The 25,956-nt window shown below is 72.3% G+C and overlaps 3 protein-coding genes across 4 annotated transcripts; 1 reads left to right on the forward strand and 2 right to left on the reverse strand.

Annotated features, from left to right (window-relative positions):
- The first annotated feature begins 225 nt into the window (after positions 1-225).
- KCNH3 (potassium voltage-gated channel subfamily H member 3) lies at positions 226-8,305 on the forward strand. Its single transcript, XM_050914059.1, is given in 17 exon segments — positions 226-301; positions 1,272-1,505; positions 1,623-1,757; positions 1,843-1,976; positions 2,476-2,725; positions 2,854-3,011; positions 3,545-3,752; positions 4,707-4,829; positions 4,832-4,972; positions 5,057-5,256; positions 6,076-6,325; positions 6,438-6,646; positions 7,262-7,299; positions 7,390-7,477; positions 7,546-7,650; positions 7,735-7,872; positions 8,294-8,305. Coding segments are annotated over 17 exon segments (2,499 nt in total).
- A 22-nt stretch (positions 8,306-8,327) lies between these two features.
- Positions 8,328-11,767, reverse strand: MCRS1 (microspherule protein 1). Of its 2 annotated transcripts, XM_050914153.1 has the most exons (14): positions 11,739-11,767; positions 11,133-11,262; positions 10,868-11,006; positions 10,622-10,780; positions 10,382-10,491; positions 10,180-10,288; positions 9,931-10,069; positions 9,748-9,823; positions 9,547-9,575; positions 9,332-9,424; positions 9,162-9,244; positions 8,968-9,055; positions 8,742-8,869; positions 8,328-8,661 (listed from the first exon to the last, which is right to left on the reverse strand). In XM_050914153.1, the coding sequence occupies exons 2-14, from the start codon at positions 11,240-11,242 to the stop codon at positions 8,575-8,577; spliced, it is 1,350 nt and encodes a 449-aa protein (XP_050770110.1). In that variant the 5' UTR covers positions 11,243-11,262; positions 11,739-11,767; the 3' UTR covers positions 8,328-8,574. The 2 variants fall into 2 exon arrangements, with proteins under 2 accessions (XP_050770110.1, XP_050770111.1); XM_050914154.1 differs by lacking the exon at positions 11,739-11,767 and having other exon boundaries at positions 10,189-10,288.
- Positions 11,768-12,209: 442 nt separating this feature from the next.
- Positions 12,210-24,279, reverse strand: ITGA7 (integrin subunit alpha 7). Its single transcript, XM_050914060.1, is given in 27 exon segments — positions 12,210-12,662; positions 13,590-13,715; positions 13,791-13,889; positions 13,979-14,092; positions 14,813-14,905; positions 15,008-15,184; positions 15,358-15,460; positions 15,543-15,620; positions 15,748-15,827; positions 15,905-15,988; positions 16,272-16,470; positions 16,560-16,672; positions 16,794-16,964; positions 17,127-17,296; positions 17,401-17,462; positions 17,565-17,613; positions 17,616-17,659; positions 17,975-18,102; positions 18,193-18,281; positions 18,440-18,633; positions 18,773-18,980; positions 20,299-20,418; positions 20,603-20,734; positions 21,596-21,851; positions 21,944-22,023; positions 22,123-22,250; positions 24,110-24,279. Coding segments are annotated over 27 exon segments (3,450 nt in total). The 3' UTR covers positions 12,210-12,479.
- Between the last annotated feature and the right edge of the window lie 1,677 nt (positions 24,280-25,956).

The raw sequence follows: 25,956 nt of genomic DNA on the forward strand, positions 1-25,956 counted from the left end.
CTTCCTTGCCCCATCCCCGGCCCACGGAGAGGAGCCAGAATGAGCCCCGGGCTGGAGCGGGGTCCCGGTGCCCCCCCGGCCCCCGCCAGCCCCTCCCGGGGGCGGTGCCGGTGCCGGGGCGGGGGGCGGCGCCGGGCGGTGGCGGGTCCCGGGGCGGCGGCGCGGGGGAGCCCCGGGGGCCGGCGGCGCCCGCGGGGATGGCGGCAGCGCGGAGCCGCCGCTGAGATGCCGCCGATGCGGGGCCTCCTGGCACCGCAAAACGCCTTCCTGGACACCATCGCCCGCCGCTTCGACGGGACGCGTGAGTGCACCGGCACCGGTACCGGTACCGGCACCGGCACCGGCGGCGCTGCTGCCCCTCACGGCCCGGAACCGGCCCCGACGGGGCGGCGGCGCTGGGACGCGACGGGACGGGCCGTGCTCGGCGCTGCTCATCCCCACGGGGCGGAGGGACCGGGACCGGGACCGGGACCGGGACGGGCGGTGCTCGGCGCTGCGCACGGGCGTCCCCCTCGGAGAGCGCCCGGTCGGATCGGGGGGTGCTCGGCCCGGGGACGGGGACGGGGACACGCACACACACACACACACGCACACACACACACACGCACACCCGCTCGGGCCCCCGGCGCTGCCCCGGCTCCCGCTCTCGCCCGCCGGGGAAGGATCCCGCCCCGCCGCCCCCTCCCGCGGCTATAAATACCCGTCCCGCCCCCCGCCCCCGCCGTGCCGGTGAGTAACGGCGATGCTCTCCGCGGCACCGGGGCTGCACCGGGCCGGGACCGGCAGCCGCGGCGGGGCTGGAGCCCCCCGGGATCGTCCTGCTCCTTGGGAAAGGCTCCCCTTCCCCCCCCGCCCCGGTGCTGGCCGCTCCCGGAGAGAGCGGGTGGGAGGCAGCCCCCCACGCTGTTCCTATGCAAATGTATGCAAATGAGGCAGAGTGGGCTCCACCGGTGCCAACGGGGCGGTTCAGCCCCAGCGCTGCTGCGCGGCGGGTAAAAATAACCCAGCGGGCCCAGATGGCTGTGGGCACCCCAGCCCCCCAGCACCCCCGGACCCCCCGACACAGCCAGGGGGACCCCACGGGTGACCCAGACACCCCAGCCCCATGGGCTCCCCCAAACCCAATGGGCTCCCCCAGCCCCTTCCCTCCAACCTCATGGGATCCCCCAAACCCATGGGCTCCCCCAGTCCCTTTCCCCCAGCCCCACGGGCTCCCCGCACCCCCTCGCCCCCTCCCCGGCCCCCCCGGCCCAGCCGCCTCTCCCTTGCAGACAGTAACTTCGTGCTGGGCAATGCCCAGGTGCCCAGCGCCTTCCCCGTCGTCTACTGCTCCGACGGCTTCTGCGACCTGACCGGCTTCTCGCGGGCGGAGGTGATGCAGCGCTGCTGCGCCTGCTCCTTCCTCTACGGCCCCGACACCAGCGAGCTGCTGCGGCAGCAGCTCCGCCGCGCGCTGGACGAGCACCAGGCCTTCAAGGGCGAGCTCATCCTCTACCGCAAGAGCGGTGGGTGGCAGCAGGGGCGGCCGGGTGCCTTCCGCAGCCCCCCCCCCCCCCCCCCCCCCCCCCCCCCCCCCCCCCGGGAGGTGATGCCCGCTCAGCCCCGGTGTTGCCCCCTGGCAGGTGTCCCCTTCTGGTGCCTGCTGGACGTGGTGCCCATCAAGAACGAGAAGGACGAGGTGGCCCTGTTCCTCGTGTCCCACAAGGACATCACCAGCACCAAGAGCCGCTCAGGCGCCGACAGCACGAAGGACACGGGTGAGGGGATAGTGGGGGGAAGATGGGACCGGCTGGAGCCTCGCCATGGCCACCGTCACCAAAAAGTCCCCCGCCTCTGTCCGAGCAGGCGGGCGCCGGCGATTCAGCCGTGCCGGAGGGAAGGGCTTCAATGCCAGCCGGCGCCGGAGCCGGGCGGTGCTGTACCACCTCTCGGGGCACCTGCAGAAGCAGAGAAAGAGCAAACACAAGCTCAGAAAGGTGGAGCTGGGACATGGGTCGGGGCTGGGGACACGTGTCGGGACCAGGGACACATGTCGGGACCAGGGACGCGTGTTGGGGCTGGGGACAGGGAATCCTGGCTGGGACCAGAGCATCCAGGCGGGGAAGAGGCTGATGCAGTGGATGTGGTGACACAAGGGCTGGGGACAAAGTGCTGAGGCTGAGGGCAGGCTTTCCAGGGTGCTGGGGGACAGAGACAAGGTGTCGGGGCAGGGGACAAGGTGGCTGGACCGGGAAGGGGCTGGAGATGAGGTGTGTGTGGGTTTGGGATGTCCAGGCTGGGGACAGGGTGACCAGACTGGGGACACACCTAGGCTGGAGACAGGGGTAGGAGAGGGCTGGGGACCAGATGTTGAGGTTGGGGACAGTATGCCCACGGTAGTGACAGTGTGTCTGGGCTAGGGACAGGGTGTTGGGGCAGGGGACAAGGTGTCGGGGCAGGGGACAGGGCATCTAGGCTGGCCCCCATCTCCATCAGGGCGTCTTTGGGGACAAGCCCTCGCTGCCCGAGTACAAGGTGGCCGCCATCCGCAAGCCCCCCCTCATCCTGCTGCACTACGGGGCCTTCAAGGCGGGCTGGGACGGGCTCATCCTGCTCGCCACCCTCTACGTGGCCGTCACCGTCCCCTACAGCGTCTGCGTGGGCGCTGGCACCGAGGAGGGGCTGCCGCCCGCCCGCGGCCCCCCCAGCGCCTGCGACCTGTGCGTGGAAATTCTCTTCATGATGGGTAAAGCCGCTCCCCCATCACCACCACCACGCACACCCACCCCCTGCCCCATGCCGGCTCGGGGCTGGCAGAGGCCGGGGGGTGAGGGGGGAACTCGGTGCACTGATGGCCGCCCCACCCCGCCCCAGACATCATCCTCAACTTCCGCACCACCTTCGTCAGCAAATCGGGGCAGGTGGTGCTGGAGCCCCGCGCCGTCGCCCGTCACTACCTGGCCGGCTGGTTCCCGCTCGACCTCGTGGCCGCGCTGCCCTTCGACCTGCTCGCCGCCTGCCAGGTCAACGTGGTGAGCGCCGGGATGCGGGGGGACCCCCCTGCCCTTTCCTGGGCTGCAGGGATCCCCCCCCTCAAGTTACGGGGATCCCACTGGGGTTTTGGGGATGCTGCTGGACCGTGGGGACCTCACTGGAGACCCTGATGGGCCAGTGGGGACCCTGAAGGGCTGCAGGGACCCCAAAAGGCTGCAGGGACCTTGATGGGGCTGCGGGGACTCCAGTGGGGCTGTGGGGACCCTGGTGTGGTACTGGGGACTGTAATGGGGCTGTGGGGACGCTGATGGGGCATTGGGGACCCCAGTGGGTGGTGGGATTTTTGGACACCCTGATATGGCTGTGGTGACACTGATGGGGTACTGGGGACCGTAATGGGGACACTGATGGGGCACTGGGGACCCCAGTGGGGCTGTGGGGACCCTGGTGGGTTGGGAGGGACCCCCACAGCGGCTTGTGGCTGGATGGAGCCAACTGGTGCCCCGTCCCCTCCGGGTGCCCCGTCCCCTCCGGGTGCCCCGTCCCCTCCAGCACTGCCCCTCTCCCGCAGTACGTGGGGGCTCACCTGCTGAAGACGGTGCGGCTGCTGCGGCTGCTGCGGCTGCTGCCCAACCTGGACCGGTACTCGCAGTACAGCGCCGTGGTGCTGGCGCTGCTCATGGTGGTCTTCGGCCTCCTGGCCCACTGGGTCGCCTGCGGCTGGTTCTTCCTGGGGCAGCGCGAGGTGGAGGGCAGCCCCGCCGCCCTGCCTGAGATCGGTACGGCTGCCCCGCCGCCACCGGCCCCCCCCCACGGGGGGGGGCTGCAGGGGTTCCTGTCCCTTGTCCCCACGTGCCTGGCCCTGCTGTTGTGTCCCCATGTGCCCCCCTGCGTCCCTGCACCCCAGCGCTGGTGGCTGCGCACCCTCTGAACTGCTGCTGGGGTTCGCTGGTGTGCTTCCCCCTCCCCACCTCAAATGATGTCCTCTGTGCACCCCGAAGCTGAGGCCTGCTCATGCACGCCTGCACCCCGAGCACCCCGTGGCCCCACAGGTCAGGACCTGCCCTTGCACCCCGAGCACCCCGTGGCCCCACAGGTCAGGACCTGTCCTTGCACCCCGAGCACCCCGTGGCCCCACAGGTCAGGACCTGCCCTTGCACCCCGAGCACCCCGTGGCCCCACAGGTCAGGACCTGCCCTTGCACCCCGAGCACCCCGTGGCCCCACAGGTCAGGACCTGCCCTTGCACCCCGAGCACCCCGTGGCCCCACAGGTCAGGACCTGTCCTTGCACCCCGAGCACCCCGTGGCCCCACAGGTCAGGACCTGTCCTTGCACCCCGAGCACCCCGTGGCCCCACAGGTCAGGACCTGTCCTTGCACCCTGAGCACCCCGTGGCCCCACAGGTCAGGACCTGTCCTTGCACCCTGAGCACCCCGTGGCCCCACAGGTCAGGACCTGCCCTTGCACCCCGAGCACCCCGTGGCCCCACAGGTCAGGACCTGCCCTTGCACCCCGAGCACCCCATGGCCACCCCCCTCACTGAGACCTGCCTATACAGCCTGTGCACCCCATGGCCCCAGGCTGGGGGCTGCCTGTGCCCCCCCTCCACATCCCCAGAGCCTGTCCAGTTTCTGCCCGTGCCCCCTGAGCCCCATGTGGGGCTGTCCCTGTCCCCCACCCCGTGCTGGGCCAGCCCCCAGGACCCTGCTCACCCCCCGTCCCCCCTCCCCAGGCTGGCTGCAGGAGCTGGCGCGGCGGCTGGAGACCCCCTACTACCTGGCGAGGAGGAACTGCAGCGCCGGGGGGGCCGGGAACAGCACGGGGCCAGGGGCCAACTGCAGCGGGAGCGGGGAGCTGCTGGGGGGCCCTCGCTGCGCAGCGCCTACATCACCTCCCTCTACTTCGCCCTGAGCAGCCTGACCAGCGTGGGCTTCGGCAACGTCTCCGCCAACACCGACACCGAGAAGATCTTCTCCATCTGCACCATGCTGGTCGGGGGTGAGGGGCCGGGGCAGGCGGAGGCGGGGGGGGGGGACACCACGGGCCTGGCAGCCGGGTGACGGGTGTCCCCGCCGTCCCCAGCGCTGATGCACGCGGTGGTCTTCGGCAACGTGACGGCCATCATCCAGCGGCTGTACGCCCGCCGGTTCCTGTACCACAGCCGCACCCGCGACCTGCACGACTACATCCGCATCCACCGCATCCCCCGGCCCCTCAAGCGCCGCATCCTCGAGTATTTCCAGAGCACTTGGGCGGCCAACAACGGCATCGACACGGCCGAGGTCAGCCCCCCCGCCGCGGACCCCCGGCACCTCCGGCACCCCTGGGAGCTCCGGCACCCCTGGGATCCCAGCCCGGGCGAGCAGTGGTGGGGCAGTGATGGATGGGAGCTGGGGTGCCCTGGCCCCGTAACAGGGACGGAGGGGAAGTGGGGTGCTGCAATCCCATAGCGGGGGTGGATGGGGGGACTTGGGGGGTGCTCACTCCATGGCGGGGATGAATGGGAACTGGGGTGCATCAGCCGCATAACACGGATGGAGGGGAACTGGGGTGCCCCAGCCCTCCAGCAGGGATGGAGGGGGCTTGGGGTGCTGCAATCCCATAGCAGGGATGGGGGGGACGTGGACGTGCAGTCTGTGGTGGGGATGGATGGGAACTGGGGTGCCCCAGCCCCCCAGCAGGGATGGAGGGGGGGAATTGGGGGTGCTCAGTCTGTGGTGGGGATAGATGGGGGCCTGGGGGTCCCCAGCCCCCAGCAGGGATGGAGGGGGGAATTGGGGGTGCTCAGTCTGTGGTGGGGATAGATGGGGGCCTGGGGGTCCCCAGCCCCATGGCAGGGATGGAGGGGGGACTTGGGGGTGCTCAGTCCACAGCGGGAAGGGGTGGGGAGCTCAGGATGCCCCAGCCCCACGGCAGGGATGGATGGGGGTGCTCCGGGCGCACGCTCTGCGGTGGGGCTGGATGGGGAGCTCAGGGTGTCCCGGGGGGGGGGGTCGGGGGGCCCAGCCCGCAGGCAGGAGGAGGGCCGTGGGGCGCAGCGGTTGCAGGGCGGGGGGGGGACACGGGGGACGGCCCCCGCCCCGCTGAGCGCCGGCGCGCAGCTCCTGCAGAGCCTGCCCGAGGAGCTGCGGGCCGACATCGCCCTGCACCTGCACAAGGAGCTGCTGCAGCTGCCCCTCTTCGGGGGGGCCAGCCGGGGCTGCCTGCGCGCCCTCTCCCTGGGGGTGCGCCCCGCCTTCTGCACCCCCGGCGAGCTCCTCATCCGCCGGGGCGACGCGCTCCAGGCGCTCTACTTCCTCCGCTCCGGCTCCATGGAGGTGCTGCGGGACGGCACCGTCCTCGCCATCCTCGGTGCGGGGCACGGGAGCGGGCTGAGGCCGGCCCCGTCGTGACACCGATGGCCGGCCTGACGCCCCCCCCCCCCCGTCTGTGTGTCTGTGTGTATGTGTGTGTCCCCCCCCAGGGAAGGGGGACCTGATCGGCTGCGACCTGGGGGGGTCCCCGCGGGCCCGGCGTGCCCGGGCGGACGTGCGGGGGCTGACGTACTGCGCCCTGCAGAGCCTGGGGCTGCCGGCGCTGGCCGAGGGCCTGGCCCTCGACCCCGACTTCGCCCGCGCCTTCCGCCGGCAGCTCCCCCGCGAGCTCAGCTACGACCTGGGGGGAGCCCCCGAGGTGAGGTGACGGCACCGGGGGGGGGACGGGGAGTGACGTCATGGGGCTGGGGAGTGACATCATGGAGCTGGGGGCGGCTGGGGGGTGATGCTACCCCCAGCAGTGATAGGGGGTGGAAAGAGGGGAGGTGATGTCACAGGCTCAGTGGGTCCAAGACCCCAAGGTAGCTCAGGCCTGAAGGATGACATCGTAGCTTCCTAGTGACATCACTGCCCTCACTGTATGGCATGACTCCTGGCTAACGGGGGACGTGACAAATTTGGGACACGACAAATTTGGGGCACGACCCGCGGGGCCAAAGTCGATGTGGCAGGGGGAAGACGGGACAGTGCAGGGCCAGAGGGTGACATCACGGGGATGAGGTGACATCACGGGGCCTGGGTGATGTCACAGGGGGAAGGGCTGATGCAGGGGGTGCAGAAGCGGGGCCCCCATCTATGCCCCCGGCTGCAGGCAGAGTGGGGCTCACCCAGCGGGGAGCCCACGCCGGAGGAGGGGGCCGAGCCGCAGCCCCCCAGCCCCCGGCCGGCCCCCGCGGCGGGGACCCAGCCCCGGCCCCCCCGCGGCGGAGGCCCCCGCGCCCACCCCGAGCCCGGGCGCCCCACGGCCCTGCAGCTGCACCCTTGGAGCGGCCCCCCGGACCTGAGTCCCAGGTGAGGGGCTGGGGGGGGGGCGGGGGGGGAGGCCCAAATGCCTGGGTCCATACCCCCCCCCCCGACCCCCCCACCCACCCCGTCCCGCAGGGTGGTCGACGGCACCGAGGGGGAGGGCTGCGCCGCCGACAAGCCCCTCTTCAGCTTCCACCTCGGCCCCTCCCTGGGGCCAGGTAAGGTGGGGGGGGCCCTGATGCTGGGGTTCCCAGGGGGCCGGGGGGGGGCAGGACCCCTGGGTGCCCCGAGGAGACGCTCACCTCTCCCCCCAGCTGGGGACGGGGGGCTGCTGGCCATCCCCCCGGCCCCCCCGAGCCGAGCTGCGCCGACACCATCGAGAAGCTGCGGCAGGCGGTAAGGGGGGGCCGGGGGGGGGGGGGGGGGGCTGCAGGGGGGTTTGGGGGGGTCCGGGAGGGCGCTGACCCCCGTCACCCGCAGGTGGCCGAGCTGTCGGGGCAAGTGCTGCAGCTGCGGGAGGGGCTGCGGGTGCTGCGAGAGGCCGTGCAGCTCCTGCTGCTGCCGCCCCCCCCGCGCCCCGACGCCCCGGCGATGGCCGCAGCCCTCCAGCCGCTCCGCGTGGAGACGGGGGGGCCGGGGCTCTGCCCGCACCAGCCGCCACCCCCCGACTGCGCCCGCAGCCAGCCCTGGGGCTGGGGTCCCCCGCCACCCACAGCTCGCCCTGGCTGCGCCCCGACCCCTTCTTCTGGGGTTCCCCGGGGGGGCAGGAGGGGCGGCAGCTGGGGGGGAGCCCCCCCGCACGGTCGCCCATCCCTGCCTCCTCGGGGGGCCACAGCGTCCCCGTGCCGGAGCCCCCCGTGCCCTGGGACGTGCCCAGCCTGGAGCTGGTGCTGATGGGGGGGTCCCAGGACCAGGGGGCCCCCGAATCCCAAGAGGAGGGGACGGGCATGTAACGGGAGCCCCGGGGCCACCGGACCGTACCCAGCCGCTGGCCCCCCCGTGCTGGGGCAGAGCCCCCTCTCCCCTTTTTTCAATAAAGGAGCGAGTTTAAGAACGTGCCGCAGGAGGTGGGGGTCCTGTGTGCCCCCCCGGGGGTGTCCCCAGCCCCCGGGGACCCCCACACCGGGGTGGGGGAAAACACTTTATTGGAAGGGGATAATCTCCAGCCCCAGGGCTGGGGGCAGGAGGGGCCCAGCGCCCCCGGGGAGGCGGCTGAGGGAGGCCGGGGGTCCCCATCGCCAAACTGGGAGCTGTGGGGACCCCCGCTCCCCCACGCAGGGCCAGTGGGGGGGGACCCGGCAGAGCAGCCCCCACCCCTCGTCACTGCTGGGCCAGCTTGGCTGCCTCTGCCTTGATGAGGGCGATCAGGTCCTGGTTGATGAGGAAGACGAAGCGAAGGCTGGCGATCTGGGGTGGGGGCGGGCAGAGGGTGAGCAGGGTGGGACCCCCAGCCACCCCCGGGACCCCCCACCCACGTCAGGGCTCACCTCCACCACTGAGTTATTGTTCAGCTTCCACTTGTTGCCGCCGAGCACGGGGCGCCCGTCGATGTAGATGGGGCGCCGGCCCTCGTTAGCGATGAAGAAATCCCCGTTATTCTTCAGCTTGATGACGCCTGGAGGGGGGATACGGGCTGAGAAGAGGGGGGAGCGCAGCCCCCCCACCGCTCCAGAGCCCCCCGACACCTTCCCCAGCCCTGATCCCCATCCCTACCCTGCTTGCGGGAGATCTTCCAGGCCGGTCCCTCCAGCGCCAGGTCCACGTCGATCTGGTTGTCCTTCGTGGCTCTGCCCAGCGTGATCTGGGGGGAGGGAAGCGTCAGGGGGCTGCGGGGAGGCTGGGGGGGCTCCCCGGGGAGTGGGGGGGCTCTGCTGGGGCGAGGGGGGGCCACAAACACCTCCACTCACCTCCCGGGAGCGCATGAGGTACCGCACCATGCGGCCCCGCAGCACGGCCAGCGTCTGGCTGTCAAAGTCCGGGGAGCTCATGCCTGCGGGAAGGAAGAGTGAGAGGGGTGGGGGGACGGACAGACGGGTGGGGGGACGGACAGACAGCCCCTCTGGCTCCCAGCTCTCACCTGTGATGCTGTCGACCAGCACCTGCCACTTGTGCAGCTCCTGCTCCAGCTGCCGGATCTCCCGCTTCTGGCGCCGGTCGGCCACGGTCAGCTCTGGGGAGAAGGGGAAAAGGGAGCTGGGGAGGGTGGGGGGCCCCTGTCCCCCATCCCGGGGGGGGGTCCTGGGCCTCTCCCCGCCAATTCAGGCTGCCCAGATGGGAGTGGGCTGGACTCACCGTGCTCCAGCACCTCATCCCGCACATCCCTGCAGAGGAGGAGACAGGATGAGACCGTGCCACCCCGAGCCCTCCCAGCATGGCCCCTGTCCCCACCTCAGCCCCCCAAAAACCTCACTGCAGCTTGCCGTCGAGAGGGCACCGCCCCGTGCCCCCCCAGCGCAGCCCCTGTCCCCACCTCAGCCCCCCCAAAAACCTCACTTCAGCTTGCTGTCGTCAAGCATGTCCTCGGCGTCCGAGAAGTTCAGGACTTGGTCCCCTTTGGGCAGCGGCTGCACTGGAAGGAGCAGGAGGGGAGGGAGTGAGGGGGCTGGAGGGTGCAGGGGACGGGGGGGGACAGGGGACCGGGGGGACAGGGGACCCAGGGGACCCTCCCGGCCTCACCGGTCTGGTCGTCCAGCAGGTAGTACTGCTTCATGAGCTGCCAGTGGAGCTGCAGGGCCTTGGCCGTCCGGGAGGGGTAGAAAACATCGGGGTGCTTGTGGAGCAGCTCCTGGAAGGTGTCGAGCGTGGGCTGGCTGGTCTGAGGAGAGAAGAAGGGACGCGTGGCACCAGGGACCCCCCTCGAGAGCCCGAGACCCCAGACTGGAGCCCCCCGCCCCGCAACCCGCTCCGCTCCCGGCTGGCTCTTACCGATCCCACCTTGTTCAGCAGCTGCTCCTCGGCTTTGCTGAAGAGCACTTTGCTCTGGATGGCGGCGATGGCCTCGGGGTGCAGCTGCCGCATGGCCTGGCAGGCCAACCTGGGGGCAGGGGGACGCGGTGTGAGAGCCCCCGCGGCCCCTACCGGCCCCCCCCGGGATGGCTCTGCCCCTCCGGGCCCGCCCCGCGCTCACTTGGAGATGATGGGGTCGTAGAGGAGCGCGTACCACCGCTCCTGGATCTCCCGCAGGTTGAAGCGGCAGCTGAACTTCACGCCCAAGTGCACGGAGGTCAAGTCGTTGGTCTGAAAAAGCCCCCGGGTGAAGGGACGGTCCCCGGGGGTCAGCCCCAAAACACAGCGGTGGCAAACACCCCCCCGTGAGGGTCCCCGGGGGACAGGCAGCCCCCCCCCACCCCCACCCCGGGGCCGTTACCTGCAGCACGGCGTTGATGAGCAGAAGGTCGTCAGCGGGTTTCCAGCGGCCCAGGTCCTTCGTCACCTGCAGGGGCTGTTTGCTCTTCTTCATCCGCTTGGCAAGGCCGGGGGTCGGGACCGGGCTGGGCGCGATGGGGGCGGACACGGACTTGGAGACCTGGGTGGGCAGAGACGGGGGGTCGGGGTCTCTCTGAGCTCCCCAAGACCCCCAGCCGGCCCCTGGACGTCCCTGCCGGCCCCTCACCTTCTTCTTCTCGCTGGAGGAAGGCTCGCTGCCTGAGCAGCGCCCGGGCTCGACCCCGCCGGCGCCCTTGGCCCGGCTGGAGGATTTGGCGAGGCTGCTCTCTACCAGCTCATCGTCAAACTTCTTCCGCTTGATGAACCTGGAAGAAACGAGACGGCTCTGAGTGCCGGTGCCCACGGGCCGCCCTCTCCTGCAGGCAGGCAGCGGGCAGGGAGCGGGCAGGCAGGGCTCAGCCTCGCGCCCCCCCTCTCCCGCCCCGGCGTACCGCGAGGAGCTGCGGCGCTTGGGGATGGCGCCCGAGGCCTGGGCCGAGCCCCGCTTCTGCCCCGCCAGCGACTCCTCGTCCTCGGAGCGGCTCGTTGCGCCCGACGCCATCAGTCTGGAGAGCAGCACGTCTGTGGGGAGCAGAGGAGATGGGGGTCCCCCGCTGCCCCCCCAAGAGCTCGGCCACAGGGCAGCCGGGACCTCCGGGACCCCCAACGCGCCCTGGGGGGTGCAGCTTTCCACGGGGGACTCCGACCCTGTGGGGGCACAGGGACACGGCAGGGACAAGGAGGAGGACACGGGGGAAATGAAGGGGGCTTGGAAATGGAGGGGTGGGGGGGCCACGGGGGAACGTGGGCGGCAGCGAGGGACACGGGGAAAGGCGGGGGGCACAGAGGGGACGCACAAGGGGACGCGGAGGGACATCGGGGCACCGGGAGTTACATGAGGAGCCCGGGGAGGGGATGGGGGACACGGCGGGGGGGGCGCAGGGCCCTGCCGAGATCCCCCGGACAAACCCCCCCCGGTCCGGGGAAGACCCAGGTCCGTCCCCCACCCAGGGCAGCCGATGCCGGCGCCGGTGCCGGTGCCGCCGCCGCGGCCTCACCATCCCCGGGAGCGGAGGCTCCGGCCGCTCCGCGACGGCGTCCGCCCGGGCGCCTCCATGAAGGGGGCCGCTTCCGGGTATCCACCGGAAAATGATTTGACGTCAGCATCAGGCGCGCTGAAGCCGCGCTGTGCGCCGCCATTTTAAGGGCTCCGCGCGGCCTCCGCCGCGCGGCGCCATCTTGGCTCAGGGCGCCGCCATCTTGACTAAGGGCAGGGCCTCTCCCCCTCCTTTCTGGGCCGCCGTTGTCGGTGGGTCGGGGGCGGCCGGGCCCAGCCCGCGGGCGGGGACGGCGACGAGCCCCGTTATCCCGGCAGACAGGGCTCGTCCCGGCCCCGGCAGCGTAGGCACCCACCGCCCAGCCACACCCATCATGGCGGCATCCCCGCCACACTCATCATGGCGGCCCCCCGGCCACACCCATCATGGCCGACATCCCCAGGCTGCGAGGAAGGGACACGGTCTCTGTGGACGGGCTGCTCCTTTTATTGGGTCGAGCATCGCTGTGGGGCCGAGCTGACCCCGTGGGGCTGAGCCCTTCCCGTGGGGCAAACGGGCCCCATCCCAGTGCCAGCAGTCCCGTGTGCGCCCGGCTAAGGCAGGCGTGTGCCGGCACACACGTGTGCCTCCCCACACGCGGTGCCAGAGGGTCCTTCCCCAGGGCCAGGGAGGACGGTCCCGTGGTCTAGCGTCCCGTGCGCGTGCCACTGTCCCCATGCCGTCCCCAGGGCCTGGGGGGGTCTACGCCGAGCTGGGGGCGACATGGCCGTCGCTGGCCTCGCTCAAGTTGGCGGCCCACTCCTTCCTCTGGATGGTGCCCGTCTTCTCCTCGCGGAACTGCTGCCGCTCCTCCCGCGGGATCTTCACGGCATGGTACTGCGGCACGGCCGGCGGCGCGTAGCGCGCCCGGCGGAAGAAGCCCAGCTGCGGGGGACCAGCGAGTCAGGGCCCCGCGGGGACGCCCGGGCTTTGGGAACGGCTCTGCGAGCCCACGGCACCGGCGCTTGTGCCGACGCTTGCCCATCCCTCGGCACTCACCCCAAAACTGCAGGGGGGTGCGCTTTGCACCAGCACTTGCACAACCACGCACCAGCACTGCAAACCCTCGCACGTCCCGGTTCGGGCACTGCAAACCCTCGCACCATCACGCGCCAGCACTGCAAACCCCCGCGCACCCACACTGCACGCCCTTGCACATCCCGGCTTGGGCACTGCAAACCCTTGCACACCCGCGCACCAGCACTGCAAACCCTTGTCCCCTCCGCCTCGGCACACTGCCAGCCCTCGCACACCCGCGCAGGGCGGCCGCCAGCCCTCGCACACCCCTGTGCACCCGTGCTCGCTGCCTGCCGGGGCCGGGGCGGGAGAGCCCTGCGTTACCGCTCGCCCTCCAGCGCCTGCTTGTCCACCGCGGAGGGCTGCAGGCCCCGGCGGGCCCGGTAATAATTAGCGGCGTAGCGGGACTTTCGGCTGCTCCGCTTGAAGAAGCCGCACTGGGGAGGAAGCGAGAGGGTGAGGCTGGGCAAGGCCAAGCTGGGTGGCACGGCATGGCACGGCATGGCACGGCATGGCACGGCACGGCTGGGGTGGCATGGCACAGCTGGGATGGCACGGCATGGCTGGAGTGGCATGGCATGGCATGGCACGACATGGCATAGCATGGCTGGAGTGGCATGGCATGGCACAACATGGCATAGCATAGCTGGAGTGGCATGGCATGGCATGGCATGGCACAACATGGCACGGTGTGGCATGGCTTGGCTGGGGTGGCCCAGCACAGCATGTCCAGGGGACCCCGCGCCACAGGGAGGGGGGCACATCTTGCTGCAGGGACCCCGTCCCCTCCCTCACCTTCCAGAGGATGAAGACGAGCAGGGCCAGGACGAGGATGCCGGCCAGCACGGCCAGCAGGATGACCCACCAGGGCACGCCGCCGGCCACCGCCGCCCCGGGGTCCAGGTAGATGGAGACGGGGATCTGGGGAGGGGAGGGCGGTCAGGGGGCAGCGGGGTGGGGGGCCGGGGGGGGGGGCCGGGGGCGGCGGGGCCAGACCTGCGTGGAGGCGTCCTTCAGCACCAGGTTCTTGATGGAGGAGGTCACCGAGACGCTGGCGCGCACGATCAGCTCCACCGAGGTGACGGCCAGGTACTCCTGTGGCAGGGGCACGGGACGGGCTGAGCCCCCTCCCCGGCCTGGGGGGGTCCGTCCCCGTCCCCGTCCCCATCCCCGTCCCCTCGTACCTCCAGGAAGGTGCTGTTCCAGAGGCGCCCGCGGGCCGTCAGCACGGCGGCGCGCTCGAAGCTGTGCAGCGGGCAGCGGAAGGCCAGGCAGTGCGCGGTGCCCTGGGCACAGTCCTGCGGGGTGAGGCGGGGGGGTCAGCCCGGCCGTGCGCCCCACGAGCGGGGGCACCCCTGGATTGGGTGGGCTAGAATAGGTTTACCCCAGGAGTGGGTGCCCCTCAGCTGCAGGCACACCCCAGGCACAGGAGCACCCTGGGAGTGGGTGCTCCCCAGCAGCAGGGGCACCCCAGGAGCGGGTGCTCCCCATGAGCAGGGGTACCCCAGGACTGGGTGCACCCCAGGCACAGGAGCACCCCGGGAGTGGGTGCTCCCCAGCAGCAGGGGCACCCCAGGAGCAGAGGTACCCCAGGACTGAGTGCACCTCAGCAGCAGGGGCACCCCAGGAGCGGGTGCTCCCCATGAGCAGGGGTACCCCAGGACTGGGTGCACCCCAGGCACAGGAGCACCCCAGGACTGGGTGCTCCCCAGCAGCAGGGGCACCCCAGGAGCAGAGGTACCCCAGGACTGGGTGCACCTCAGCAGCAGGGGCACCCCAGGAGCAGGTGCTCCCCATGAGCAGGGGTACCCAGGACTGGGTGCACCCCAGCAGCAGGGCACCCAGGAGCAGAGGTACCCCAGGACTGGGTGCACCCCAGCACACCCCAGGAGCAGAGGTACCCCAGGACTGGGTGCACCCCAGCTGCAGGGGCACCCCAGGAGCAGAGGTACCCCAGGACTGGGTGCACCCCAGCAGCAGGGGCACCCCAGCAGTGGGTGCTCCCCAGCCCCACTCACCAGCGTGACGTTCCTCCTCCTCTCCGCGGGTGCCGGCACCCACCAGGACCCCGGGGTGGGCGCCTCGGCAGGGTCAGCTTCCCCCTGTGGCTCCTAGGAGGGGAAAGGACGGGCATGGAGGGGGGTGGCACGGGGACACCCCCCCCCCCTCCCCGGCACCGACGCATCCCCGCGCCCCCCCGCCCGCGGCGGTACCAGGGCGAGGCGCAGCGGGTTGGCGGGGGGGCTGCAGGCCGCCCGCTGCCCCGGGGGAGCCGCCAGCTCCAGGTGCAGGGGGTAGAGCAGCCATTTCCCGTTGCTGATCTCGTGGGGCCAGAGGAGGGTGAGGAAGGCCGAGCCCAGCGTCTTCAGCGACTGGCCCCGGTTGGAGACCTGCCGGGGGACGGGGATGGCTGCATGAGTGGGGTGGCACGGATCCCCCCCACACACAGCCGCCCCCCCCCCCCCCCCATCCAGGAGCACGGGGCGGGAAGGGGAGCAGTGGGGCTGAGACCCCCCCCCCCCCCCCGGCAATCCCGCGGGAGCCGGGTGTCGGGGCGACTCACCGTGACCTCGAAGCGCACGGCGCTGCCCACCTGGCTCTCCCGCCGCATGGCGCTCTCCCCCCGCACCACCCCGCCGAAAAAGAGCCGGGGCGGCACGGCCACGCTGTGGGGACAGCCGGGGGTCAGGGCAGCCCCGGGGTGGCGGTGGTGGGGTGTCCCGGACCCCCCTCCCCACCTTCACTCACCCCGTCACGGAGAGCGGCAGCTCGATGACCACGCGGGCGCGAGCCACCACCGGCTCCAGCCCCGGCTGTTCACTGATCCTGGGGAGAGGCAGCAGGGGGGTTGGGGGGGGGCATCACCCCGAAACCCCCCTCCCGCAAACGCGCCCATGCACAGAGCCGAGCGTGGGGCTCCGCCGTGAAGGCCCCTGACCCCCCCGGGGCTCACGTGGACAGGGCCAGCTCCACCGCCAGGTCCGTGGTCTGGATGGTGATGCCCAGGGTGCTGAGGATGAGGAAGAACCGTACCTGGGGGCAGAGGGATGAGGGCCGGGGCCGGGGCCGGGGCCTGGGGGCTGGAGGGGGGAGCAGGGAGCTGCACCCACCTGGGCTCCGCGTTTCATGGGGTTCCCCAGCTCGCACTCCACCTGCGAGCCGTTCTGGTTGGCGAGGCACACCACCGGCTTGTCCTGGGGGGCAGAGAGCTGAGCCCCCGCTGCCGGGGGTCCCCCCAGCCTGCTGCGCCCCGCGACTGACCCCCTCCCGCACCCCTGGGACCACCCCCATCCCTCTGCACCCCCAGGACCACCCTCATCCCACACCCCCAGGACCAGCCCCGTCCCTCCAGTAGCCCCAGGACCATCTCCATCCCTCTGCCCCCCAGGACCACCCCATCCCTCTGCCCCAGCACCCTCGGTCCTACCCCCAGAGCACCCCCCCTCACACCCCCCCCCCCCCAGGCCCCCGCCGCACCGAGGACGCCCGGCCGTCGTAGGGGCGCAGGGCAGAGTAGGGCAGCTCCGGGGGGAAGGTGGCAGTGAGCAGGGCCTCGTGGGCATCGTCCCCGTCCCGCTGCGGCTCCGCCGGGTCCGAGGGCAGGTTGGTGACGTGGATCTCCAGGGCCACGTCCTTCTGGTCGCTCATGGCGAAGACGGCGGTGCCATCTGCGCCCCTGAGGGCAGAGCTGCTGTCAGGCCGCCCCCCCCGGGGTGTCCCCAACACCCCGCGGCGTGGGGACCCGGCCCCGGCCCCCCCCCTCACCGGGGCAGGGGCAGAAAATCGGCGTCCCCCAGGCGGGCGCAGAACTGGAAGCGGAGCTGGAGGTTGCTCTGGCAGATCTTGTCGTCCCCGCAGCCCTGCTTCAGGAAATGCACCTGGGGGGACACGGGGGGGACGGGGACACTCCAGGCAGCCCCCGTGCGGGACGGTGCACCCCGGACCCCCGGGGAGGGGAGGGGAAGGGGGACACACACACACACACGGCTGGGTCCCCACCTCGGTGCGGTGGCTGCTGGGCTGCTGGGGGCTGAGCACGGGCAACAGGGGTGGCAAGGTGGCCCCCCGGCTCTGCCGCGCAGCCCCCCGGCTCTGCCGTGTGGCCCCGGCTCCCTGGATGCCGTAGGCGAGGGTGACGGTGATGGGGCGCAGCTTGTCACGGATGCTGTCCTGCAGGCAGGGCGGATGAGGGTGAGGGCAAGGGGGGGGACACGGGGGGACGGGGATGGGACGGGGATGAGGACGGGGATGGGAACAGGGATGAGGACAGGGACGAGGATGGGGATGGGGACAGGGATGAGGACGGGGACGAGGATGAGGACGGGGACCCACGTGGAGCTGGAAGGTGGCTTTGACGCAGGCGCGGGCGTGCTGCCGGGGCAGCTCCACCGTGTCAGAGAACTGGTGCTCGGGGTCCGAGGGACGGCGGCCGAGGAAGGAGACGCGGGGGGCCTGGCCCCGCCGCCGGCGGTCCGTGTCGGCATCGAACACGTACTCCAGCACTGGGGGGAGAGGGACGGGCGCGATGCCGGGGTTCCCTCCCCTCCCACCCCGGGGGGGCACCCCCGATGTCCCCCGCCCCGCTGCCCGTCCCCACCGCGCTCACCGAGGCGGGGGCTGTAGCTGGCAGTACTGGCCATGTAGCTGAAGCAGGCTCGGACATCCACGCTGCGGGGGCACGGGGTGAGACGGGTGGCACCCACCCCCGGCCGTGCCCCGGCTGGGTGCCCAGGGAGGGAGGCGGCGGGGGGGGGAGCGGGTGGCACCCACCAGACGCCCTCCTGGTGCTGGCAGTTGCTCTGCTCCAGGTCGATGTTGGGGGGAGCAGGGAGACGTTCCTGGAGACGTGGACAACCGGCCGAGCCCTGCCAGGGGAGAAACGGGGGGTGCCAGGCTGGGCCCCCCGCAGAGGGCACCCCGAGCCTTGCGCAGACCCGGCACTCGCCACCTGCACGGGACCCCCGGCCGTGCCCAGGGACCAGGGACCCCCTGGGTCAGGGGATGCCCCGGGAGGGTTTGAGGGGAGCCCTGCGATGGGGGATGCTCGGGGATGCGGATGCCTGGGGATGAGGGGTGCCTGGGGATGGGGGTGCCTGGGGATGGGGGTGCCGGGGATGGGGGTGCCCGGGGAGGGGGGGGTGCCCCGGTTGGGGCCGGGGCTGCCGGTGGCGGGCACTCACCTGTACAGCACGACGGTGTCGGAGAGGGAGCCGACGAGCAGGTCGGGGTAGAGGTTCCCGTCCACGTCCAGCCCCCCCGAGAGGGAATACCCAAAGGCCGTCACTCCCACGCCCTCCCCGTCCAGGACCTGGGGACAAGGCGCCTGTGACACTGGGAACCGGCCGGGGCGGGGGGGGGGGGCGATGGGCAATGCACCCCCGGCCCTGCACCCCCTCACCTGCGCCGGCTTTGCCACGATGCCCAGGTTGCTGCCGTGGTAGATGTAGACTTTGCCGGCGCCGTCAAAGGGGGCTCCCACGGCCAGGTCTGCGGGGGGGCAAGGGCAGGTAGTGGGGGGGGCCCAAGCCCCCCCCCAGGACCCTCTATGGGATGCAGCCCCCGGTGCCACCATCTCCCCCTCCGGCAGGACGCAGGCTGCGTCCCAGCCCATGGGAACCCCAGAGCCCCCCCCCCGAGCCCCTCACCCTCAAAGCCATCCTGGTTGAGGTCCCCGGCGGCGCTGAGGGCGATGCCGAACATGGAGCCGCGGGTGCCATTGAGGCGGAGGGGGGTGGCGGAGTCCCAGCGCCCCGCCGGGTTGATGTAGACGTAGGCGGCCCCCCCGATCTCCTCCTTGCGCTCAAAAAAGTGGGGGGCCCCCACCACCAGGTCCATCCAGCTGTGGGGACGGCAGCCCCGTCACCCCCCTGGCCGCGGCAAGCCGTCCCGGTGCACCGAGCCAGGGCGATGCCCCGGCACCGAGATTTGGGGGGCCGAGCGCCACAGCTGGGGGAGGGGGGGGGGTCCCCCAAACTCACCCATCGCTGTTGAGGTCGAGCACGGCGACGGCGTAGCCGAAGGCAGAGGTGAGCTGCTGGCCGGGCAGCACGGCCTCGGGCACCAGGCGGTTGGCGCTGTCGCGGCGCAGGATGACCACGGCCCCGGTGTGGTTGGCGCGGGGGGCTCCGGTGACGAAGCTCAGCTCCCGCCTCCGCGTCAGCCCCGCGCCCGAGTCCACCGAGAAGCCTGCGGAGGGGGGCAGGCGTCGGTGCCCGCCCGGCCCCCGGCCCCCCCGGGCCCCCCCACCCGCCGTCTGCCCATCCGTCCGTCCGTCCGTCTCTCTCTCTCTGCTCAGCCCTGCGTGGCCGGGTCTCCCCTCGGGGACCCTCCTGCTTTGGCGTGGGAATAGAGGCGGGGGCTCTGCTCGTGCCTCAGTTTCCCTGCTCTGCGCTCCCTGGGGCACAGCGGCTGCAGCTGGGGGGGGGCAGGACTGGGGGGGTCCCCTCCCCAGCTCTGGGCCTGTGGAAGCCAAGGGGGAGCAGAGGCTGCTGGGGTGAGCAAGGACCAGCCCCTCCCCGCACTGCCAGAAGGGAAGATTTTGGGGAGAGAAGGGAAGATTTTGGGGCCAGAGCAGCAAGACCCGGAGCAGAGCCGGACGGGGGCCGGACCCCCCCCCCCCGCCCCAGCTGGAGAGCGCGGCAGAGCCCCCTCCACAGCGGGGGGCCGGGAGCCCCTTCCCCACATGCAGCAGTTGCAGTGCGCAGCCCCCCCCCAGCCCCCCGGCAGCCACGCAGCCCCCCCGAGCCCCCCAGCAGCCGCGCAGCCCCCCCCGAGCCCCCCGGCAGCCCCCTGCCAGGCTCCAGCAGGCTGCGGCCGCTGCCTCCCCCCACGGGAACCCTGCACCCCCCCACGCAGACACATCTCGGGAGGGAAGAGCACGGGGACGGTGGGGTGCTGGGGGCCACGCCAGGCTCTGTGCCCCCCCCACCCCGGGCTCTGCCCCCCCCCCAGCCTGGCGGTGCCCCCACCACAGCCCTGGCACAGCGACGGGACACAGGACAGGGACGGGGACAGGGCAGCGCTGCCCGCAGGGAGCCCTGGCTGGGGGGGTTTGGGACCCCCACCCCGGGGGGGGTGACGGCCACAGGCCTGTGCCTGCACGAGATGGACCCAAGAGGGGTGGGAGCGTGCGGCGGGGGGAAGGCGTGCAGCCACACGCGTGCACGGCCGGGTGTGCAAGGGGGTGTGCACGGGGCGGGGGGGGGGGGCACGCATGCAGGGGGGGTGCAAAGGGGGGGTGCGCTCGGTGCGTGCGTGCACGAGGAGGGGGGCGATGCTGCGTGTACAGAGGGGGTGCAGAGGGAGGTGCGCTCAGTGCGTGCGTGTGTGCACGGGGACACGTGTGCGCGCACGTGTGCACGTGTGCTCACAAGGCCCTGGCGGAGGCTGCGGGAGCTCTCCTTTCCTCTCCCCTCCACAGACACGGGGGACACGCCACAGGACACGGCTCCGGGGAGGGTGGCACACGGGGACGCCGACGCCAACGCCGTCGGCGCTTACGAACCCAAGTAGCTATTCTGGGCCACGTCGCCGGCCGCGCCGGGCACCTTCTCGCTGGGCTCGGGGGTTTTGTAGACCAGCTGGTCGGGGTCTGAGCTATCAATGTTTGTCACAAAGAGCAGCCCTGCGCCGCGGCCGGGCGGGAGAGAAAGAGAGAGGGGCGTCAGGGTGGGCACCGCGGCCGGGGCAGGCTGGAGCCGGGCGGCAGGGCCGGGGCGCGGGGGGGGGGGGGGGATCCCACGGCAGCGATGGTGGGGGTCCCCTGTGCCGTGCCGTGCCGCTGCGCCCGGGCTCCGCCGTGCCCGTACCGAAGTAGCTGTTGGCGGGCACGGGGATGAGCGAGGGGTCCTGGTCCTTCTCGCCCCCGGCTTCGTAGGGCCCGTCGTCGTAGCGCAGGAGGTCGAGGGAGCTCTGGTTAAGCAGCTCCACGCGCAGGTTCCCTGCCGAACCGAGGAGGGGTGAGGGGGGGCCGGGGCGGGGACCCCCCTGGGGACCCTCCTGCTGCCTGGGGACAAAGGGGCGCCGGAGCTGCCCCACGGCACTGCGCTCGCCGGGCGGACCTGCCCCTGGCCTGGGCACCCCGACGCACGGACACGTGGGTGCACCAGCACACACACGTACGTGTGCACAGACACGGGGACACAACCCCCCTACCCACGCACGTGCACGCACACAGCGCGCACACCCCCGTGGGCTCGCACGCACGCAGCACGCACGCCCAGCGTGCCCGCACGCGCACACCCATATGCGCACGTACACGCACACTCGTACAGCATGCACACACCTGCGTGCTCACGCCCACAGCATGAACGCACACCTGTGCTCGCACCGACAGCATGCTCACACACGTGCTCACACCCACAGCACGCACACACATCGTGCATGTATGTGCACGTGCCTGCATGCATGCACACATGCTTGCATACGCACCCCCATATGCATACACACCCCCATATGCACACCCACCCACACATGCACACTCATACAGCATGCACACACACGTGCTCACACCCACAGCGTGCGCACACACATGCACTCACACCCACAGCATGCACGCAGCCATATGCTCACACCTATAGCACGTTCACACACAGCACACAGGCACCCGTATGCTCGCACCCACAGCTTGCGCACCCACCGTGCATGCATGTGCACACCTTGCATGCCTGCCCAGGCAAGAACACGCACCCACACGCATGCACACGCAAACCCACGCACACGCAAAGCTGCGCACGTGCACACAGCCCCGTGCCCGCACCCTCGCTCAGCCCCGGGGGGGGCCCGGCCGCCCCCATCCTCACCTTTCCAGTTGTAGGTGCCGGGGGCCCCGAAGAGGATGTAATGGTGGTCGGGGCTGAAGGCCGCGGCCAGGCCCTGCTGGCAGGAGCCGAAGCGGTCGTGGCCCTGCGGCCGCCCCTCGCAGAACTTCCACTCGCCCCCGTCCAGCTCGTCCCGCACCCGCAGGTCCTGGCTCAGCACGAAGCAGCGCCCGATCACATCCCGCGTCTCCAGGGGCTGTCGCACCCGGTGCCGCGCCTCGTACAGGTGGGCGCACGTCTGCGCACGGGGAGGGGGGGTCAGGCGGTGTCGGGGGTCACACACCCCCCCCCGCAGCCCTCGCCGCTGTCCCCCCCGACTCCGGTGCTCACCACGATCTTGCCGCCGGCACCTTGGCTCTTCACGCTCACCCCCAGCCACTGGTTCTCCTTGCTCTCCCGCTGCAGGTCCACTGGTGGGGATGGGCAGCGTCAGCCCCACCGGGACCCCCCGGGGCGGGGAGCCGGGGGGGCCCCCCGCAGACCGAGCACCCCCCGGGCGTGCACCTCACCTCCCTCGTCGATGGGCACCCGCCAGCAGTCGGAGAGCTCGGGGGTCAGCGGGCAGGCGAAGAGCCCCCCGGTCCGGTTGGCACCTTGGCTGGGCAGCGCCGGCGCCTGGGGGGCCCCCACCAGCAGCCTGCCGTGGCAGGGAGCCCCCGTCAGGGTGTGGGGGGGACGGCACCCCCCTGCGAGCCCGGCTGTGCACAAGCGGGCACGTGGCAACGCTGGGTTTGCACACTCACGCTGCCAGGTTTGCACACCCGGTTCCCCACCCCCCCGGCACCCATCCGGAGCCGCCGGAGCATCCCTGTCCCCCCCCCCCTCCGTGCAGCTGTCCCCGCGCCCCCGCACCGATTTCACGCCGCTGGCTGTGCCGGCGCGGTGCATGCCCAGCGCGGTGCCAGCCCGCCCGGCCGAGCAGCTGCAGCCCCGGCGTGGCCATTCCCAGGCCTCTGCCGCAGCTCGGTGCACGTGTGGGCAGGGGAGGGGGCGCAGGAGGTGACGCACACCTGGACCCCCCACTCCTGCCCACCGCCTGCCCCGTCCCCCTTGCTGCAGCAGGGTTGGGGGCACCCTGACCCCCACCCAGACCCCCACCCCGCGCAGCCCTCCCCAGGGTCCCCGAGGGGACGGGGCTCGTTCATCTGTCGGATGAGTGCCGTGCCGCCGGTGGCTCCTCGGTGGCCAGGGGGCTCCCGTGGCCACCCCCAGCCCCTCTCCCCGGGGGACGGTGGCCTCAGGACGTGAGGGAGCCCCGGGGGGTGGCGGAGAGGCAGAGCCGGTAAAAATAAACTGGAATTCACTGAAAATAACCTTGCAGCAACATGCCCAAAAAAGGACGGAGCCAGGCGGCGGCACAGGAGTGCACCCCGCGCCAGGGCACCGGGCACTGCCCGGGGTGCCAGGGCCAGGGGACCGTGTAAGGGACCGTGGGGCCAAATCCGTCCCCGAGCCCTGCCGGGGACCGGAGGGGACAGGCAGGGGGACACCGGTGTGGTGCCGGCGGGGCAGAGCCCAGCGCGGTGCCAGCGGCTCCGTAAACACCTGCCTGGGAGCTGGGGCACCGGGGAGCGAAAATATCCCTCCCGATGCCAAGAATGTGGAGAGGGCGGCTGCCGCGGCCGGGCGGCTTCGGCCGGCGCCACCAGCCTGGCGAGGGGACTGGGACAGGCAGCGGCGAGCCGGGGGGTCGGGGAGGGTGGCTGGGGCCTCGCGAGCGGGTGGGGAGGCGCGGGCGACAGCGCCCCGAGACCTGCCCGCTCCAGGGGTCCCCTGTCGCTGAGACCCCCGCCAGCAGCCCAAGCCTCCCGGGAGTCACAGGTGCCACGGGGGCCGCAGGGGCTGGGGTCCACGGGGGATACGGGGGGCTGGGGTCCGTGGGGGCCACGGGGGCCGGGGAGCATGGCCGCAGCCGGTGGCTGCCCTGGCATGCGGCGGGTGGGCGTTTGCCAGCTCAGCGGCGAGCGGGCGCGGGGGAGGCGGCGGGCACGGCCCAGGGGGCCCGGCCGGGGGGGGTCCATCCTCCCGAGCACCCCGAGGCTGCGCTCGGGGCATCGCTCGCCCCCCAATCCCGCCTCCCCCCCCCCCCCCCCCCGGTCCTGCTGAATAATGCAGGAGCGGCGGCGGCGGCGGCCGGGCAGCGCAGGCGGCGGGTCCCCGCGCCCGTCCCCGTCCCCTCGGGTCTCCAGCCCGGTTGGAGTCTCAGCACCCCGAAGCCGTGCGGGGCAGGATCCGGCCCCTCCAGCATCCCGGGGAGCGGGCGGGGGGAGCCCCGAGCGGCGCGGGGGGGGGGGGGGGAGCCCCGGGCTGCCGGTCCCCAACTCAGCGGGGGGGACGGGGATGGGGGGGGAGACACACAGACAGACCCGAGGAGGGGGGCACAGAGCCGGGGGGGGGGAGCCGACCCGGGCCAGGAGCCGCGGGGACAGCCCGCTTGTCCGGCGGGGGGGTCCGCGGCTCCCGCGCCCCTCCCGGCCCCGGGGCCCCCGCACTCACCAGCCGGCCGGCTCGGGGCTGAGCTGCCGGTGCAGAGCCACGGCGAAGCCGAAGAGGCTGCCCTTGTCCCCGTCCTTCAGCAGGGTGCTGGTGGCGTCCAGGTTGAAGGCTGCGCTCGCCAGCAGCCGCAGGCAGAGCCAGGGCAGCCAGAGCCCCCGAGCCCCCGCCATGCCGCCGCTCCCCGCCGCTCCCCCGGCTCCGGTCGGCGGCGAGGAGGAGCACGGGCGGCCGGGGAAGCACGGCCCCCGCCCCGCCTGCCGCGGGCTGGGTCACACCGTGTGTCACCCCCCCCCCCCTCACCCCCCCGGGTCGCTCAGCCCCGGGGCAGAGCATCGCAGCCCGCTCTGCCGCATCCCGCACCCCGCTGCCGCATCCCGCACCCCGCTGCACGGGGCGTCGCACCCCGCGTCGCACCCATCACCCCGTGCTGCACCCCACGAAGGGCATCACGCCCCGCGTCGCAGTGTACTGCACCCCGCATCGCGGCGCATCGCACCCATCACCCCATGGTGCACCCCACGAAGGGCATCACGCCCCCACGTCGCAGTGTACTGCACCCCGCATCACGCTGCGTCGCACCCATCACCCCGTGCTGCACCCCACACAGTGCTGCACAGCGCGCTGCACCCCGTATCGCAGTGTACTGCGCCCCGAATCGCTGCGCATCGCACCCCTTACCACAGCGCGTCGCACCCATCGCCCCATATTGCACCCCACAGCGCATCACCCCCATATCGCAGTGCGTGGCACCCCACGCCGCACGGACCAGCCCTGCCCGCGCGTGGAGGTGGATGCCGAAGCCCCCAGCCCAGCCCTGGCACCGCTGCCGGGCGATCTCCCCCTCCAGGCACAGCCCCGGGGGCACTGGTGACCCCCCAGGGTTCCCCAGCCCCAAACCGCTGCCGAAACGGGGCCACGTCCCCCAGGGCGGGCCCAGCACCCGGGCTGGGCGGCAGGGGCTCCCCGGCCAAGGGGGCAAGGTGGGGGGGCAATCGCCCACCGCTGGACCCTCTGTGAGCCGGGATGGAGCGGAGGAGGGCTCGCGAGGCGTCTGCCGAGCTTGGGGTGCCAGGACGGCAATCGGCCTCTGCACGGCCATCGCCAAGAGGCAACACCCCAGCACCCCGATACCCCAAAACCCCGTCACCTGCAGCGATACCCCGACACGCCATCGCCTGCAGCGATGCCCACCCGGCACAGCCGCCGTGCGGGGGCAATTTGCTGTCCCAGCACCCAGGCCGTGGGGACACGGCGGTGGGAAGGGGACCGGGACGGTCCCTCTGGCTGCTCCCATGGGGACAGCTGAGCCCCGTCCCCAGCCCCCTGCCAGGCCCCCAACCACCTCCACCCTTGGGCTGGGAGGGGAGTAACCCCCCCTGCACCCCAAAACGAGAGGAGCAGCCAGCTCCCCGGCAGGAGCAGGACCCGCACACCCCCACGCCAAAGGGGCCGGTGCCTTCGCAGGCTCCCGGGGCCAGGGGGGGCCGGGGGTGCTGGCAGGGCAGCCCCCCAGGAGCAGCGGGGCCGGGTCCCATGGGAGCGGTTGTGGCTCGAGCACGGCCCCGTGCCCCAAACAGCAGCTTGGGGGGGGGGGGGGAGGGAGGGAAAGGGGGGGGCTGTCATATTTTCCAGCACACTGGCTATTTTTAACCGCTCCCGCTCTCCAAAGGCCTGTGAATATTTGGGAGCTGGCAGGGCCGCTCCGGCCGTGTGAATGAGCTCCAGCTCCGTGCTGGATGCAGGAACAGTCCTTCACCCCGAGCTCCTCCTCCTCCTCCTCGCTGCCGGCCGGCCCTGCGTTTGGGGGGGACCAGGGCAGGGCCAAGAGGGTCCGTGCCCCCCAGCTC

This window comes from Gymnogyps californianus, unplaced genomic scaffold (genome assembly GCF_018139145.2).
Source record: "Gymnogyps californianus isolate 813 unplaced genomic scaffold, ASM1813914v2 HiC_scaffold_32, whole genome shotgun sequence".
In the NCBI taxonomy this organism is placed as follows: Eukaryota; Metazoa; Chordata; class Aves; order Accipitriformes; family Cathartidae; genus Gymnogyps; species Gymnogyps californianus.